Here is a 13,725-nt window from a genome sequence, read left to right on the forward strand (position 1 = left end):
ATAGCATCACGTTTTAGGAGAAAAAGGACATGATAGGTGTCATCTATAACTGCTAATGATAACATTGATTTCCTTACAGTATTTATAAAGTCACTTGAATTTTCAGCCTTTGTTTATTTCTCACCTTTTTGGAGACAAATAAAAGGCTATAGTAGTTTAACTTGTCACCTGCTTCTTCTCCCTCTGAACTGTGATCATGCTGTTGATCATGCAAATATTTAAGTCATTAAATTCTATTATAGGACTATAATTCTTTATAAATTACATTTTAACAAGATCCTTAAAATGCCTATAGTCTTTAACTTAGAATTTCTATTCTTAGAAATTTGTTCAAAGGATATAATAAAAAAATATCATATTATTTTTAATTACCAAACAGTGAAAACAACCTAAATCTCCAAAAAAAGGGGATTGTTATTAAGTAAATTGTGATATAGGCAGACAGTGAAATATTACACAGGAACTAAAAATGACTTCTGAAGTGTATTTATTGATAGGAGGAAATGCATATGTCAGAATGTTAAATTAGAAGCAGGATTACTAACAGTATGATCTCAATAGAAAAGCTCAATAGACAGGTTAAGGTCCTTGGAAGGAAGTACAGTTGACCCTTGAACAACATGGGTTTGAGCTGCATGAATCCACTTATATGTGGATTTTTTTCAATAAATAGAGTACTTTAAATGTATTTTTCTTATGATTTTCTTAATAACTTTGCCTCTTCTCTAGCTTACTTTATTGTAAGATTATAGTATATAATGCATATAGCATACATAATATGTATTAATCGACTGTTTGTAACTGGAAAGGTTTCCAGTCAGCAGTAGGTCATTAATAGTTCTGTTTTGGGGGACTCAAAAGTTATATGCAGATTTTTGACTGTGTGGGAGGTTGGCACCCTTAACCCTGCGTTTTTCAAGGGTCAACTGTAATTCATATGCTATGTCTAGGTGATGGAATTATGAGTGATTTTTCTTTGTACTTTTCTAAATTTGTCAGTTAAAAAAATTTTTTTTTAATATTTATTTATTTTGGAGAGAGAAAGAGGAGGGGAGGGGCAGAGAGAGAAGGAGACACAGAATCTGAAGCAGGCTCCAGGCTCTAAGCTGTCAGCACAGAGCCCGACATGGGGCTTGAACTCACAAACCGTGAGATCATGACCTGAGCTGTGAAGTTGGCTGCTTAACTGAGCCACACAGGTGCCCCTAAATTTATCAATTTTTTAATAATATGCCTATTAAATAACCAAGTAAATTTTAAAGATTTAATTGGCTTTATTGAAAGATTCATGAATGGGGAGCTCTGAGGAGTTGTACAAAATGGAAGGTTTTATAGGAGAGCCAAGCAAGAAGGTTATTAACAAAAGAAAAGGATTGTTTCAAGCAAGGACACTTTCCCTTAGAGGGAAAAGCCAGGTGTCTTATGCAGACTACCTCATCTTACTTTGGGGATTGCAGAGGGCCCATGTGGCAGACTCCTTGGTACCATCAGAAAATTCCTGACTGACCAGTTAAGACTACATTTCTGAGGGAGGTGGAAACTGCAGTTAAATTACGTATTAAGCCCCAGGTTGGGAGCTCATTCTGATGATGCCATTTTGGACCTGTGGTTTTCTTAATAGTTCCCCCTTTAACAGTTCCCCCTTTTGATCAGACTCTCAGCTTAACTGAGAGATGTGATAAAAATTTAAGGCATTAGCACCAACTGTCAATTACCATTCTGTACTTCTCACAGCTTTTGTAGATCCTTTGTGTGGTACCTATAGCTCCTGATTCTTTTCCTTAATCTCTATGATGTTGCTAGGTCACAGCTTCAGGTTCACATTCCAGTCTTAGGAGATCATTTGCTTGCTGATCAGTGGCTGTGAACATACATTCAAAGATTTTGAGAGAAGATAATGCATCAAAGGGATTATTACTATAAGGATAATACCCAATAGTGGGAGTATACTTTAGAGCCATGGTCTCCAAGACTCAAACCAAGAAAAAACAAGTCAAAGACCCTGCTGAAGGAGTCATCTTTTTAAGCCCAGGGGCTTGCTCAGTGATCTTATATAATTGAGTTTTAACTTCCCCCTAAGTGTTCTTAATCCAGTCACAGTGGGTGGTGTTGGCCACAACACAAGATGTTCAGCTAAAAGATAATCAAGGACAATTTTGGCTAGAGAGTCTAAGGATCTCTGTTGTGCTACTGCTTTAGCAGCAGATTTTGCAATATTTTTGAGAATTAAGAAGTTCTTGATCATAGCCTCATTTATATTTATCCCTAACCAAGAAAATAGGGACCTGTGAAAAGGAGTGAATCTGAATCATGAATGTCTCTTCATAGGTCTTCTTTAATTCAACAGTGTAAATTTAGAGAAATTCCAGAGGTTATACACCCCATCTCCCTTAGCAATGGCCTAGGAGATACAGATGAGGGTGTTAACTTTCCAGGCCAATGCCAGAGTGAAGGAAAGGCGAAGAGGAGAAAGGCGTTTACGTTTAGTTAGCATATGAGGTGTTGATCCATCATCTGGGAAGGAAGGAGTCTACCTTGATGTCAGCTACGTCTTTTCCTTGTCAATTTGATACAGAGGTCTCCAGCATCTGTACAGGACCAGGTGTCAGGTGGAGCCTTCTCTAATTGTGTGATGTGTACGCAGGGCTTAATACTTTTTAGTTTTGGAGCAGGGTCAGTGGTCAGGAGCACCTGGTACTCCTGGTAAGGTCCTTTTCCAGTGGGGCTGGAGGGTTGTTTTCCTCTGACGTTTATGTAGTCACCAAGCTCTAAACTGTGATCAACAGGTTTCTCTGAACTGGGATCCAGAAGCTTCTTGAACCTTTTGATGTCAGGCTTGAACACAAGACATTAGAGACTTGTAGTAGCTGGTTATATGAGCATGAGACAACAGGGGTTCAGCAGAAGGTTGTGTACTAATAGAATTCCAAGAAGTTTGTAAGGTTTCATTAAGAATTCCAAGAAGTTTGTAGGGTTTTCATTAAGGCTCGTATGATTAGTCAGGTGAAATGGCTGCTTTGATCACTGGAGATGAAGTGGAAGGTATACCCCAAATGGGAAACACATTTTTTAATGTTACTTATTTTTTCCTGCGAGGGCATCTGTCTTACAGCAGTCATGACCCATCTAGAAACCACCCATATAATAACAAAAACACATTTCTTGATAACCCATACTAAGTGGCAACTGAATGAAGTCCAGCTGCAAGTATTCTGAGTCCAGAGGGTGGAGGTTTAAGGCTTCTGGGAACAAAAGTAGATTTTTGGGAGGAGGGGAGTGGTGGTGACCAGTCAGGTCAAATATTGCTGATAAACATCTATAAAATTACAAAACCAGTCTATCAATGTCTGTTTATAATTTGAGTCTTTTTAAATGTCCTGTGGTAGGAATGCAACAATTGAAAAATGGGATTTGTGGGGCACCTGGGTGGTGCAGTCAGGTAAGTGTCCAACTCTTGATCTCGGCTCAGGTCATGATCTCACAGTCTGTGGGCTTGAGCCCTGCATCAGGCTCCGTGCTGACAGCGCAGAGCCTGCTTGGGATTCTGTTTCTTTCTCTCTGCTCCTCCTTCGCTTTTGCTGTCTTCCTCTCAAAATAAATAGATAAACTTAAAAAAAAAAAAAAAAAATGGGATTTGCCAGGGAGCCAGAAAGAACGAGGCCATCTTGGGTTTCCCATAGCCCAAGTGTTGGTTTCATTTGCAGTCATTGCTTACTCAGCTCCATTTCTCCAGTTTAGAAGCAGGCTGCTGCCATGTCACAAGGACATCAGGATGACAAGAGTCTCGTGATGAGGGGCCATTTTTATGGAAGCAGAGTAGACTTTATCCATATGTGCCACAATTTTACAAACATAGAGAAGGCTTAGTGTTAACTCATTTGACAATGCTTTCCATGTAATTTACATACTAAGTAAGCCTCATTAGTTTAACAGGTCCTTTGGAAGTTTTTCAAAAATTTTTAAAAAGGGTTTTAAAGCACTTGCCTAAATAGGATTACAAATCATTATGAAACTTAATATTTAAAAGGTAAAGACATTTTTGCAACTTATCAAAAGCAGACCAAAGTCCAAGAAAACTTTGTTTTTCTTAACAGAAAGCCAGACTCTAATTTTGCACCATCTTATTTTGGTGTTAAAACTTATTTAGTTTTTATGTAAGGGAGAAAGCATGAGAACAGAGGGGCAGAGGGGGAGAGAGACTCCCAAGCAGGCTCCACACTCAGAGTGGAGCCCGACAGGGGGCTTGATCCCACAAGCCTGGGATCATGACCTGAGCTGAAATCAAGTTGGACACTCAACTGACTGTGCCACCCAGGCACCTCTAAAACTTATTTTTTAAAATAAGTTTTAATCTTAACCAGCTTGACCACACATTAAAATTCTTTTTCAAAGATTCTTTCTGCAAACCTTTTACAAACTTTTTTTTTTTTTAATGTTTTTTATTTATTTTTGAGAGAAAGAGAGAGACATAGCAGGAGCAGGGGAGGGGCAGAGAGAAGAGGAGACACAGAATCCGAAGCAGGCTATAGGCTCTGAGCTGTCAGCACAGAGCCCGACGCGGGGCTTGAACCCATGAACTGTGAGATCATGACCTAAGCCCAAGTTGGACGCTTAACTGACTGAGCTACCCAAGGGCCCCACCACTTCTTTGTACACTTTTTGTCCTTTTTAAAATTTTTTTTTCCCTTTAAACAACCAGCTTCATTTTAGGATAAAACTTCTTTTTCCTCAACAAAAAACACATCTCCATTTCTCATACCTTTTGTTACTAAAAACACATCCTACTTTTCCTGGCATATACAGATGTTTCCCTAATTATTTTTAGTGGCTTTAATTATGTATATTAGAATTCTTAACCCTTAAGAAACCTTAATTTCTAGTGAAAACTAAGAAGTGAGCTTAGATTTTTTTAATTTGCATATTTATGAATATATTTTAGAATTTCTATAAGCATGTACCTTTTTAAATTTTTTAATGTAGCATTAGCTTGTTTAAATATCTTTTTGTTTCTCTGTAATAGGAAGCCAAAAGTAGATAAGCCTATGTTTACTAATTAATGTTTTAGAATTTTCTCTTATTTAGAAATGACCTACATATTTAATGACTTTAACTTATTTAACCTAACTCAGTAAAACTTCAAGGTTTTAGACTATCCAAATAAAAAATAAAAAGCTTAGGGAAAATATTGCTGAAAAGCTCATTTGTAAACTTTTGTCTTTATTTTTGAAATATCCTGAATTATGTTTAGATTACCTACAAGAACTTTATTAAACATTAGACATTAAAGTCAGCCATTATCCTAAGCTATTATGTTTTGTGTGGCTACATCTTATAAGAGAGAACGTGAACTTAAAATAGCTAGTAAACTCAGGTAGAGTAAGTTTTATATTTAATGTTGATAACTAAAAACATGTTTGTTTTAATTAAGCCATCAACCATAATCTAGTTTTTGTATCAAATATTTTCCCAAAACCTGTGAACTTAAACATTTGGGTTTCTTTCTGAGTTTCGGACTACCCATCCTTACAGGCACTTGCCTTCAAACCAACTACGTAGAGCTTTTTTAGAAATTCATTTTAGCAATACCATGCGGAGATAGAAAGTAACACATAACACACTTGTAGACACATGTGAACAGACAGGCTCAGGGACTTAGAGCTGGTTTTGAAATTTCTGCTATGAAATCAGTACAGGATTTACTAGTTAATGAAAGTTGGATGTGAGTTTGTTTTTCTGGTAGATGATGAATAGGTTAAGGTTACCTGGTTAGGCGGTAAAGCTTTTTTTTTTTTTTTAATATCTGTCTTTGGATATTAAGTTTTGTGCTTGTCCTTGGTAATTAAAATTCCAAAAAATCTTTCTGTTTTATTTTTTTCTTGATAAGAATTATCTCCCTTAAATTTTCATTTTAACGAGATGGACTAAAGAGCTTCTGGAGAAGACCAGGTAGAACATTGAACATTTAGATTTAAAAGGTACAGGGGAAAATGCAAGCTCCTTTTAGAGGAACTTCGGTTTCTTAAGGCCAATAATGTACAAGCTGTTTGAGATAAACAGGGCAAGTTTGGGGATTGCTAGAGGCATAGGTGAACTCATGATTGCCTATAGAGCTACATTTCTGGTTTTGTAAAGATTTGTAACATCAGGACCAGTTGCTTTCAGTTCTTCAAAGAATTGGATTGTAATTTAAATGAAATCATAGGTTGCTCCATCTATCCAACTACAGTGCCCTCAATTTGCTTTTTTTCCCCTCTCGGTACATAATTCTAAGTATTTTTGGCAATACTGAACAGCCTCCCTCGGGTATAAGATGGGTCACCAAAGAGAGTGCAGGGGATATCAACTTTCCCAAATCTAGAACCACTCACAGTGATGGCCAAAAGAAAGAACCAACAACCTGTATGTTCCAGGCAGGCAGAAAACCAAGACCAGTTACACAAAACAAGACCAGCAAGGAGGCAATAGCCGTCCCTGGGAGAGAAGGGATCAATAACCAATGGGTCTGGATTTAGAAGGGAAGGGACAGTGTGATTTTATTTTCTCTTTAATTGGGCAGACAGATTTGGAAGAGCTGGTTCCAGTAAGAATTTTCACCTTTTGCTGGCTTCTGCCAGTTTTTCTAGGATCACTTTGGCAAGATCTGTATCTGTATCTGCCAGTTTACCCTTGACTGTTTAAAGAATAATGTAGCAGCTTATGAGAAAAATCCCTTAGCTTCATCAACTCTGAGAGAGGTTCACATGAGGGCCCTTCTTTGAAGGTAGATATTGAAGGTAGATAACAGGGAACCTGTAAGGCCATTAACTTGGCAGAATTTTGTTTATGGTTTTATTAGCCTTCTCAGAGTGGAAGAAAAAATTCAGACTAGAGTGAGTACCCAAAGGAAGACAGAGAGGAAGCAGTAGGAGTCATGTCAGTCTTAAAAGTCTTGTTTTAGATAGTTACCTTTTCTGTGTTTAATTTTTCATTAACTTCCTGTGATAAAATCTTTCAGTGAAACTATTTTGGAATTTTAAAACCTTTTGAAAGCCTCTGCATGCCAGAAAACAGGTCTCCCATCCTGTTTAATTTGGAAACCCTTGCTTGCAAATGTACTTCTTAAATGATCTTATCTAATAGGCATGTTCCCCATACTGGCCATTGTAGTTCTAGGTTGTAATTCCTCTGAGGGCTGGCAGCAGTTTGGTAGGACCCTAGCCACGGAGTTAACCCACATTTGTGTTCAGCTGCCTTTTGGGGCACCCAACCTGATGGTTACCAAGCCAAGTTCCTCAGATACAAAACAAGCTTAGGAGGATTTTGCCATTTTTGCTGGATATCTAAAACTTCTGGGACTAGAGTTCTTAGACAGGGAATAAGCAGGTGTGCTGGAACATGGCACGCTTGACTTATTAGGATTTAAGGATCCCATTAGCTAGGACTTTGGGTTTCTCCAAGTTGAAACAACACCTAAAAGGGATGCACCATGGGGTTGGGAACTGTGTGTTTTACAGTCTACTTTGTTGCCTGGAAGGTTTCTTGAGGTTGGTAGGTGACCTAGTGCCTGTCTAACCTGTTCCATGACCAACTTCTATCCCAGGAGACTTCTTGAGGTGGGGAGCCCTCTAACAGCCTTTAAATGCTCCACCCATACCCACCAATTCGTGCGGCTTTTTGGCCTCCAAGATCCCCACTATTGATAGCCTTTTCTGCACAAAACCATCCTGGCAAACGTGCACCTCAGTGTTTCGGCCTGTAAGAAGGCCCTGTGCACACCACCACCAATTCCTGAGGAACCTTGCTTTTCTACCAGGAAATTGCGGTCTGCAAGGCTAGGGGCTTGGCTCAGGCAGACCCTTCTGCCACCTCAAGCTGACCTGCCCTGTAAAGGAAAACCAGCTAGATGGGGAGCTTGAACATCAACAACAAAAAAATCAGAACTGAGAGGAACTTACCCACAGCCCTGAAAATGGTGAGAAAGGCAGTGAACTCAAAGGGTCACAGGTACCATACCTGTTTCTCATTGTCCCCAAGTGCTGCTGGAAATTCACCTGGGATCCTGTTGCTGCCACCAAATGTGTTAAATGACAAAAATTCAACCAAGTACACTTTAAATGTCTAATTGGCTTTATTTAAATAAGTTACGAATTGGGCAGCATCCCATCTAACAAGTAGAGGGGAGATCGGAGGAGTTGCACAAAATGGAAGGTTTTTGTAGGAGGGTGGGGACAAGAAGGTTATTAACAAAGGAAAAGGCTTGTCCCAGGCAATGCTGCTTTCACTTAGAGGGAAAGAGCAGGGAGTCTTCCCATGCAGATTACCTCGTCCTCTGGGGGATGGAGAGGGCCCATGTGGCAGACGCATGGGCGCCCATCATAAAATTCCTGACTGATTTGAAATTGCATTTCGCTTATGTATTAGGCCCTGGTTTGGGAACTCGGTCTAAGTGACACCATTTGGGGCCTGTGGTTTTCTTTTATCATGCCTCTGTTATGTAGAATTTACTGAGATGAATTAAAAATACTAAAATATAAGATAAGCCCTCCCCTATAAAGATGGAAGAATTTTAAATAAGTTGCAACTTCCTTGTAACTGGTGTTTTTGTGCTTTCTTGCAGATCAACTGGTGAGACTGCAGTCACTGCTTTTGAGATTGACAAGATGTACACCCCTTTGTTCTTCGCCAGAGTGAGGAGCTACACTGCTTTCTCGGAGAGGCCTCTCTAGGGCCTCCCGTCCAGTCCTCTGTCACTGTTGCATGAATCAAAGTATATAGAGCAAAAGAGCACCTAAGTTATAAATGTACATATATATATATATGGAATTGGAACTTATTTTACATTGTTAGAGTTCTTTTAAGAAGAGTATAAATTGATTATTTTTTTTATTTAAAGGGATAGTTGATACCTGGGGTATTTTGTTTTGAAATTAAGAAGTTGAGATTACAAGTTGTTTAAGCACATTTATGTTGTGACAAACCTTAAAATGAGCTTTAAATCCTGTTCTTTTTCAAGAGGATTTCTGAGCAGAGCTCTGTCACATAATTCTCTTTCTGCCTGATCATCCCAATATTAATTGCATCAGGGAAGGGCTCCACTGGACCAGCATTTCTTTCACGCATGACATAGTCTCTCTGCACTAAAGGCTCAAAATGTGAAAACTTGTTCTGGATTTGTTTGAAACTGTTTGACCAATAAACATAATAAACATTTCTTTCAAGAAAATGTATTTAGATGGCCTTTTTTAAATGTTGGAATAAAACATAGCCCTGGGTAGCCAGCGAAGGTCTAGGAATCTGCCTCCTTGTATCTGTGGTCTCCGTATGTGGCCACAGATTGTCACTCTCCATACTCCAGCCTCATCTAGGCACCTTACAGATGTGTGACATTGAGAAAGACTGAACTCTGGCCTGGAGCCCTTCAACAAACTCAGCTGGGCACCTTTGTTCCTAAAAGAGCAGCAGATGATCATATCAACCCACGCCCAACTCTGTCCAGAATTAAAGTGGGGAGAGAGTCAGCCACTGTGCTGTGTTACCTCCCTGATGATGGTGCCATTGCTGTGTGGTCTCAGAGTTTGTGTGTGGCAGAACTCTCCTGGAATCAGCTTTGTTGTTGGACATTCAGACACAGCTGGGGTTGAAGACTCCCATCCTTTCAGAAATCAGCATCTGCAGCCAGTTGCTTTCAAGTTCATGTTGACATTAAGAGATGCTTCCCAAGTTCCTACAATTCGGTGTGGGAGAAAGTTACTATGTGTTATGTTAAAGATGAAAACCAAGCATCCAGCGTGTGTGTGAGAAGAGACTTCTGCTTAGGTTGGCTTTGTGTAACAATCTGAGAAATGATGTTTTCCTCAAGGTAGAAAAGAGAGAGAGAAGCAAAATGCCTTAGAGAAGGCAGCTCTTTATGATGTGACTACTAGTTTTGACATACAGGTTAAGAGGACATCTGATTTGGACGTAATCAAATAGAGCTAGAAAAATAGATTCCTAAGGAGAGTGGGAGTCGATTCTGCTTTGCCACCCATGCCTGGATTAGAAGACCTGCTGCATATAGCCAGTGGATACCAAGTTCAAAGCTTCCCTCTGGTGACCACTAAAGCAACTTTTACGTATTTACCTTGAAGCTGAAAATACTATTTTTTCAAATTTTATGTACATAGGTTTTCAATATAAAAGCAATATACCTGTATTGTGAGAATATTAGAATGTACAAACAATGGGGCACCTGGGTGGCTCTGTCAGTTGAGCGTTCAATTCTGGATTTTGGCTCAGGTCACGATCCCAGGGTTGTAGGAATCAGCCCCACGCCAGGCTCTGCACCGAGTGTGGAGCCTGCCTAAGATTCTCTCCCTCTGCCCCCTCTCCCCTGCTCCTGTGCTTTATTAAAACAAAAATTAAAATAAAAAAATATATACAGAGAATCAAAAAGCAATCCTACCACCCAAAGAAAACTAACCAGGAGGAATTTTTGCTGTGTAACCTTTTCTTCCTATTCTCTGCAAGTCCTGTCGCAGAAGCCTTTCAACTTCAGGAATGTCCTTCCTTTGCTCTATTTGGACAAACCAATAATACTATGGAAAGCTGACAGAGCAGTATGTCGACTCCTAAAAAATCAAAACATTTTCCAGAAATTGCATTTATATCCTGCTTGAACTGCTCAGATGTCCAGATGCCCTTCTAGGGAATCTGGCCTAAGAACTAACTGTGGAGACAGCTTCTCTCCCTCTTGTGTTTCCTCCACAGCCCCCTTCTCACACCTTAGTGGAGGACAAGGTAGGAGTGCTAGGGGCTCTCCCTCCCCTAGACTAGATAGACACTGGTGGGAACCAGCACTAACTCCCCACCTACCTCACTGGCCCCCTGTGTGCCACCCCTGAATTGAATTCCCCTGCAAACCTTGCATCACCTAACCCTCTTGCCTCAGCAGGTGCCCACCGAAGCAGCTCTGGCAGGGACTGGCACCACTCGAAAGTGACTCTTGGCACGGGGAGAGGGAGAGAGAACCCCACATGCCGGTGTGCCTACAGTTCCATTAGCAGAGCCTTTTGGCTGGCTGTGCAAGGCAAAAGCGCTGCTGCTTGGTGCACCCGTAGCTGCAGCAGATGGATGAACTGCAGACATTTATTCTGACGTCCGGCCCTGCTGGTGAATGAGAGCCTCTGTGGACAACCCGGCCTTCTGAGGGCCCGCAGCCGCAGCAGAAAGGCTGAATGCAGACACCTGGTCTGATTACTGAGCACATCACCTGCAAGTCCCAAACCGGTATTAGGCCCCTCAACAGTGCAAGAACCAAACTCTGCCATGTGCCCACGGCAAAGTGGCTCATTGCTGCTGACTAGGAGAAGGTAAACACCACTCAGCCACGACAGCACAGTGCACTCAGCCCCCACAAGGGGCACCCCTGGAGCACCTGGTTTTGGTGACTGGGGACACTGTGCTCCAGGACCCCACAAGACATCTTCTACACAAGGCCACTACTATGAAGACCAGGTGACACAGCTGACGTCCCTAATCCATAAACACAAAGACTAAGATAAAATGGGGAGGCAGAGGAATATAGCTGAAAGGAAAGAATAGTAGGAAATCACAGCAAAAGCGCTAAATGACACAGATAAGCAATATGCCTGATAAAAAATTCAAAGTAATGGTCATACAGATACTCATTAGACTTGAGAAAAGAGCAGACAAACTCAGGAAGAACTTAAACAAAAAGAAGAAAAATATAAAAAAGAACCAGAGATGAGGAATTCAATAACCAAAATAAAAATTACACCAGCGGGAACTGACAGCAGATTAGAGAATGCAGAACATATCAGTAATTGGAAGGTGGTAATGGAAAGCAACCAAGCTAAACAGAATCAATAAATAAAAAAAAAAATAAAAAATGAGAATAGGTTAAGGGAACTCAACATCATCAAATATAATAACATTTGCATTATAGGGATCCCAGAAGGAGAATAAAGAGAAGGCGACAAAATTTACTTGAAGAAATAATAGCTGAAAACTTACCTAATCTGGAGAGGGAAACAGACTTCCAGGTCCAGGAAAGACAGAGAGCCCCTTGCAAGATGAACCCAGGAGGGGCACCTGGGTGGCTCAGTCGGTTAAGTATCTGACTTTGGCTCAGGTCATGATCCTGTGGCTCGTGGGTTCAAGCCCCGCATCAGACTCTGTGTTCCCAGTGCAGCGCTTCAGATCCTCTCTCTCTCCCTCTCTTTCTGCCCCTCCCTTGCTTGTGCTCCACTCTTTGTCTCTCAAAAACAAATGAATAAACATAAAAAAAAAAAAAAAAAGATGAACCAGGAGGTCCACACCAAGACACATAATAATTAAAATGGCAAAAAGTAATGATAAAGAGAGAATTTCAAAAGCAGCAAGAAAAAAAAATTACATACAAGAGAAACCCTGTAAGGCTATCAGCTGGTTTTCAGCAGCAACTTTGCAGGCCAGAAGGGAGTAGAATGATATATTCAAAGTGCTGAAAGGAAAAAAAACAAAACCTTGTAACTGAGAATATTCTATCTAGCAGGCCATCACTTAGAATAAAAGGAGAGAGAAAGAACTTCCCAAACAAAAGGTAAAGGAATACATCATCACTAGAATATCCTGACAAGAAACATTAAAGAGAATCCTTTGGAAAGAAAAGGCCATAGCTAGAAGGAAATGATGAAAGAAAAAAAAAATCCACTGTTAAAGCATGCAGTAAAGGTAATAGATAAAATCACTTATAAAGTCAGTATGGAGTTTAAAACAAAAAGTAGTAAAATTGGTTATTTACACAAAATTCAGTTAGGGGATACACAAATAAAAATTTAGAATGTGCTTGAATTTAAGTGACCATTAACATAATATAAATTGATGTACACATGAGACATTATATATGAATGAAATGGTAACCACGAATCAAACCATATCATAGATACACAAAAAAGAGAAAGGAACCCAAGCATAACACTAAAGTAAGCCATCAAACCACAAGAGAGCAAGAGAAGAATAAAGGAACAGAAAGTACCTGCAAATTAATAATAACAATAACAATAATAATAATATAAGTTCATACTTATCAATAATTCCATGGAAAAAGACTGAATGCTCCAATCAAAAGAAACAGAGTGACTAAATGGATTAAAAAAAAAAAAAACCCATCTATATGTTGCCTACAAAAGATTCACTTTATAACTAAAGACACATACAGACTGAAAGTGAAAGCATGGAAAAATATATGTAAATAGAAGTGGATGGGGAGGCAGGAATCAATGTAACAATACTTAGACAAAATTACTTTGTAACAAGAGACAAAGAAGGGCATTATTACATAATGATAAAGGGCTCTTCCAACAAGAAGAAAGAACAATTGTGAATAACTGTCCACCCCACATTGGAGCACCTAAGTACATAATGGAAATGTCAACAGAAATAAAGGGAGAAACTGACAGTAATATAATAAAAGTAGGGGGCTTTAACACTCCACTTACTTCAATGGCTAGAGCATCCAGCAGAAAATCAATAAGGAAACAGTGTCTTTGAATGACACATTAAACCAGAAGGCCTTAACAGAGATGTACATTCCATCCAATACCAATAGAATACATGTTCTTTTCAAGTGCACATGGACCATTCTCCAGGATAGGTCACATGTTGGGTCACAAAACAAGTCTTAATAAATTTAAGTAGACTGAAGTGCTGGGTGGCTAAGTCTGTTGAATGTCTGACTCTTGATTTGGGCTCAGGTCATGATCCCAG

At 39.7% G+C, this 13,725-nt stretch overlaps 1 protein-coding gene and 1 long non-coding RNA gene across 3 annotated transcripts in view; one reads left to right on the plus strand and one right to left on the minus strand.

Annotated features, from left to right (window-relative positions):
* Window positions 1-9,202, plus strand: part of FBXO9 (F-box protein 9) — a 48,136-nt gene extending 38,934 nt beyond the window's left edge. For both annotated transcript variants that reach the window (XM_078447007.1, XM_078447006.1), the window contains one exon: window positions 8,597-9,202. In XM_078447007.1, coding sequence (XP_078303133.1) covers window positions 8,597-8,705 — 109 coding nt within the window. In that variant the 3' untranslated portion in view covers window positions 8,706-9,202. The remainder of the gene's footprint in view (window positions 1-8,596) is intronic.
* On the minus strand, window positions 8,914-12,984 carry LOC132667202 (uncharacterized). Its single transcript, XR_009605040.3, has 2 exons — window positions 11,992-12,984; window positions 8,914-9,703 (listed from the first exon to the last, which is right to left on the minus strand). It is a non-coding gene; the product is annotated as an uncharacterized LOC132667202 (long non-coding RNA).
* Window positions 12,985-13,725: the final 741 nt, after the last annotated feature.

Source organism: Panthera onca, chromosome B2, assembly GCF_046562875.1.
Source record: "Panthera onca isolate mPanOnc1 chromosome B2, mPanOnc1 haplotype 2, whole genome shotgun sequence".
Taxonomy (NCBI): Eukaryota; Metazoa; Chordata; class Mammalia; order Carnivora; family Felidae; genus Panthera; species Panthera onca.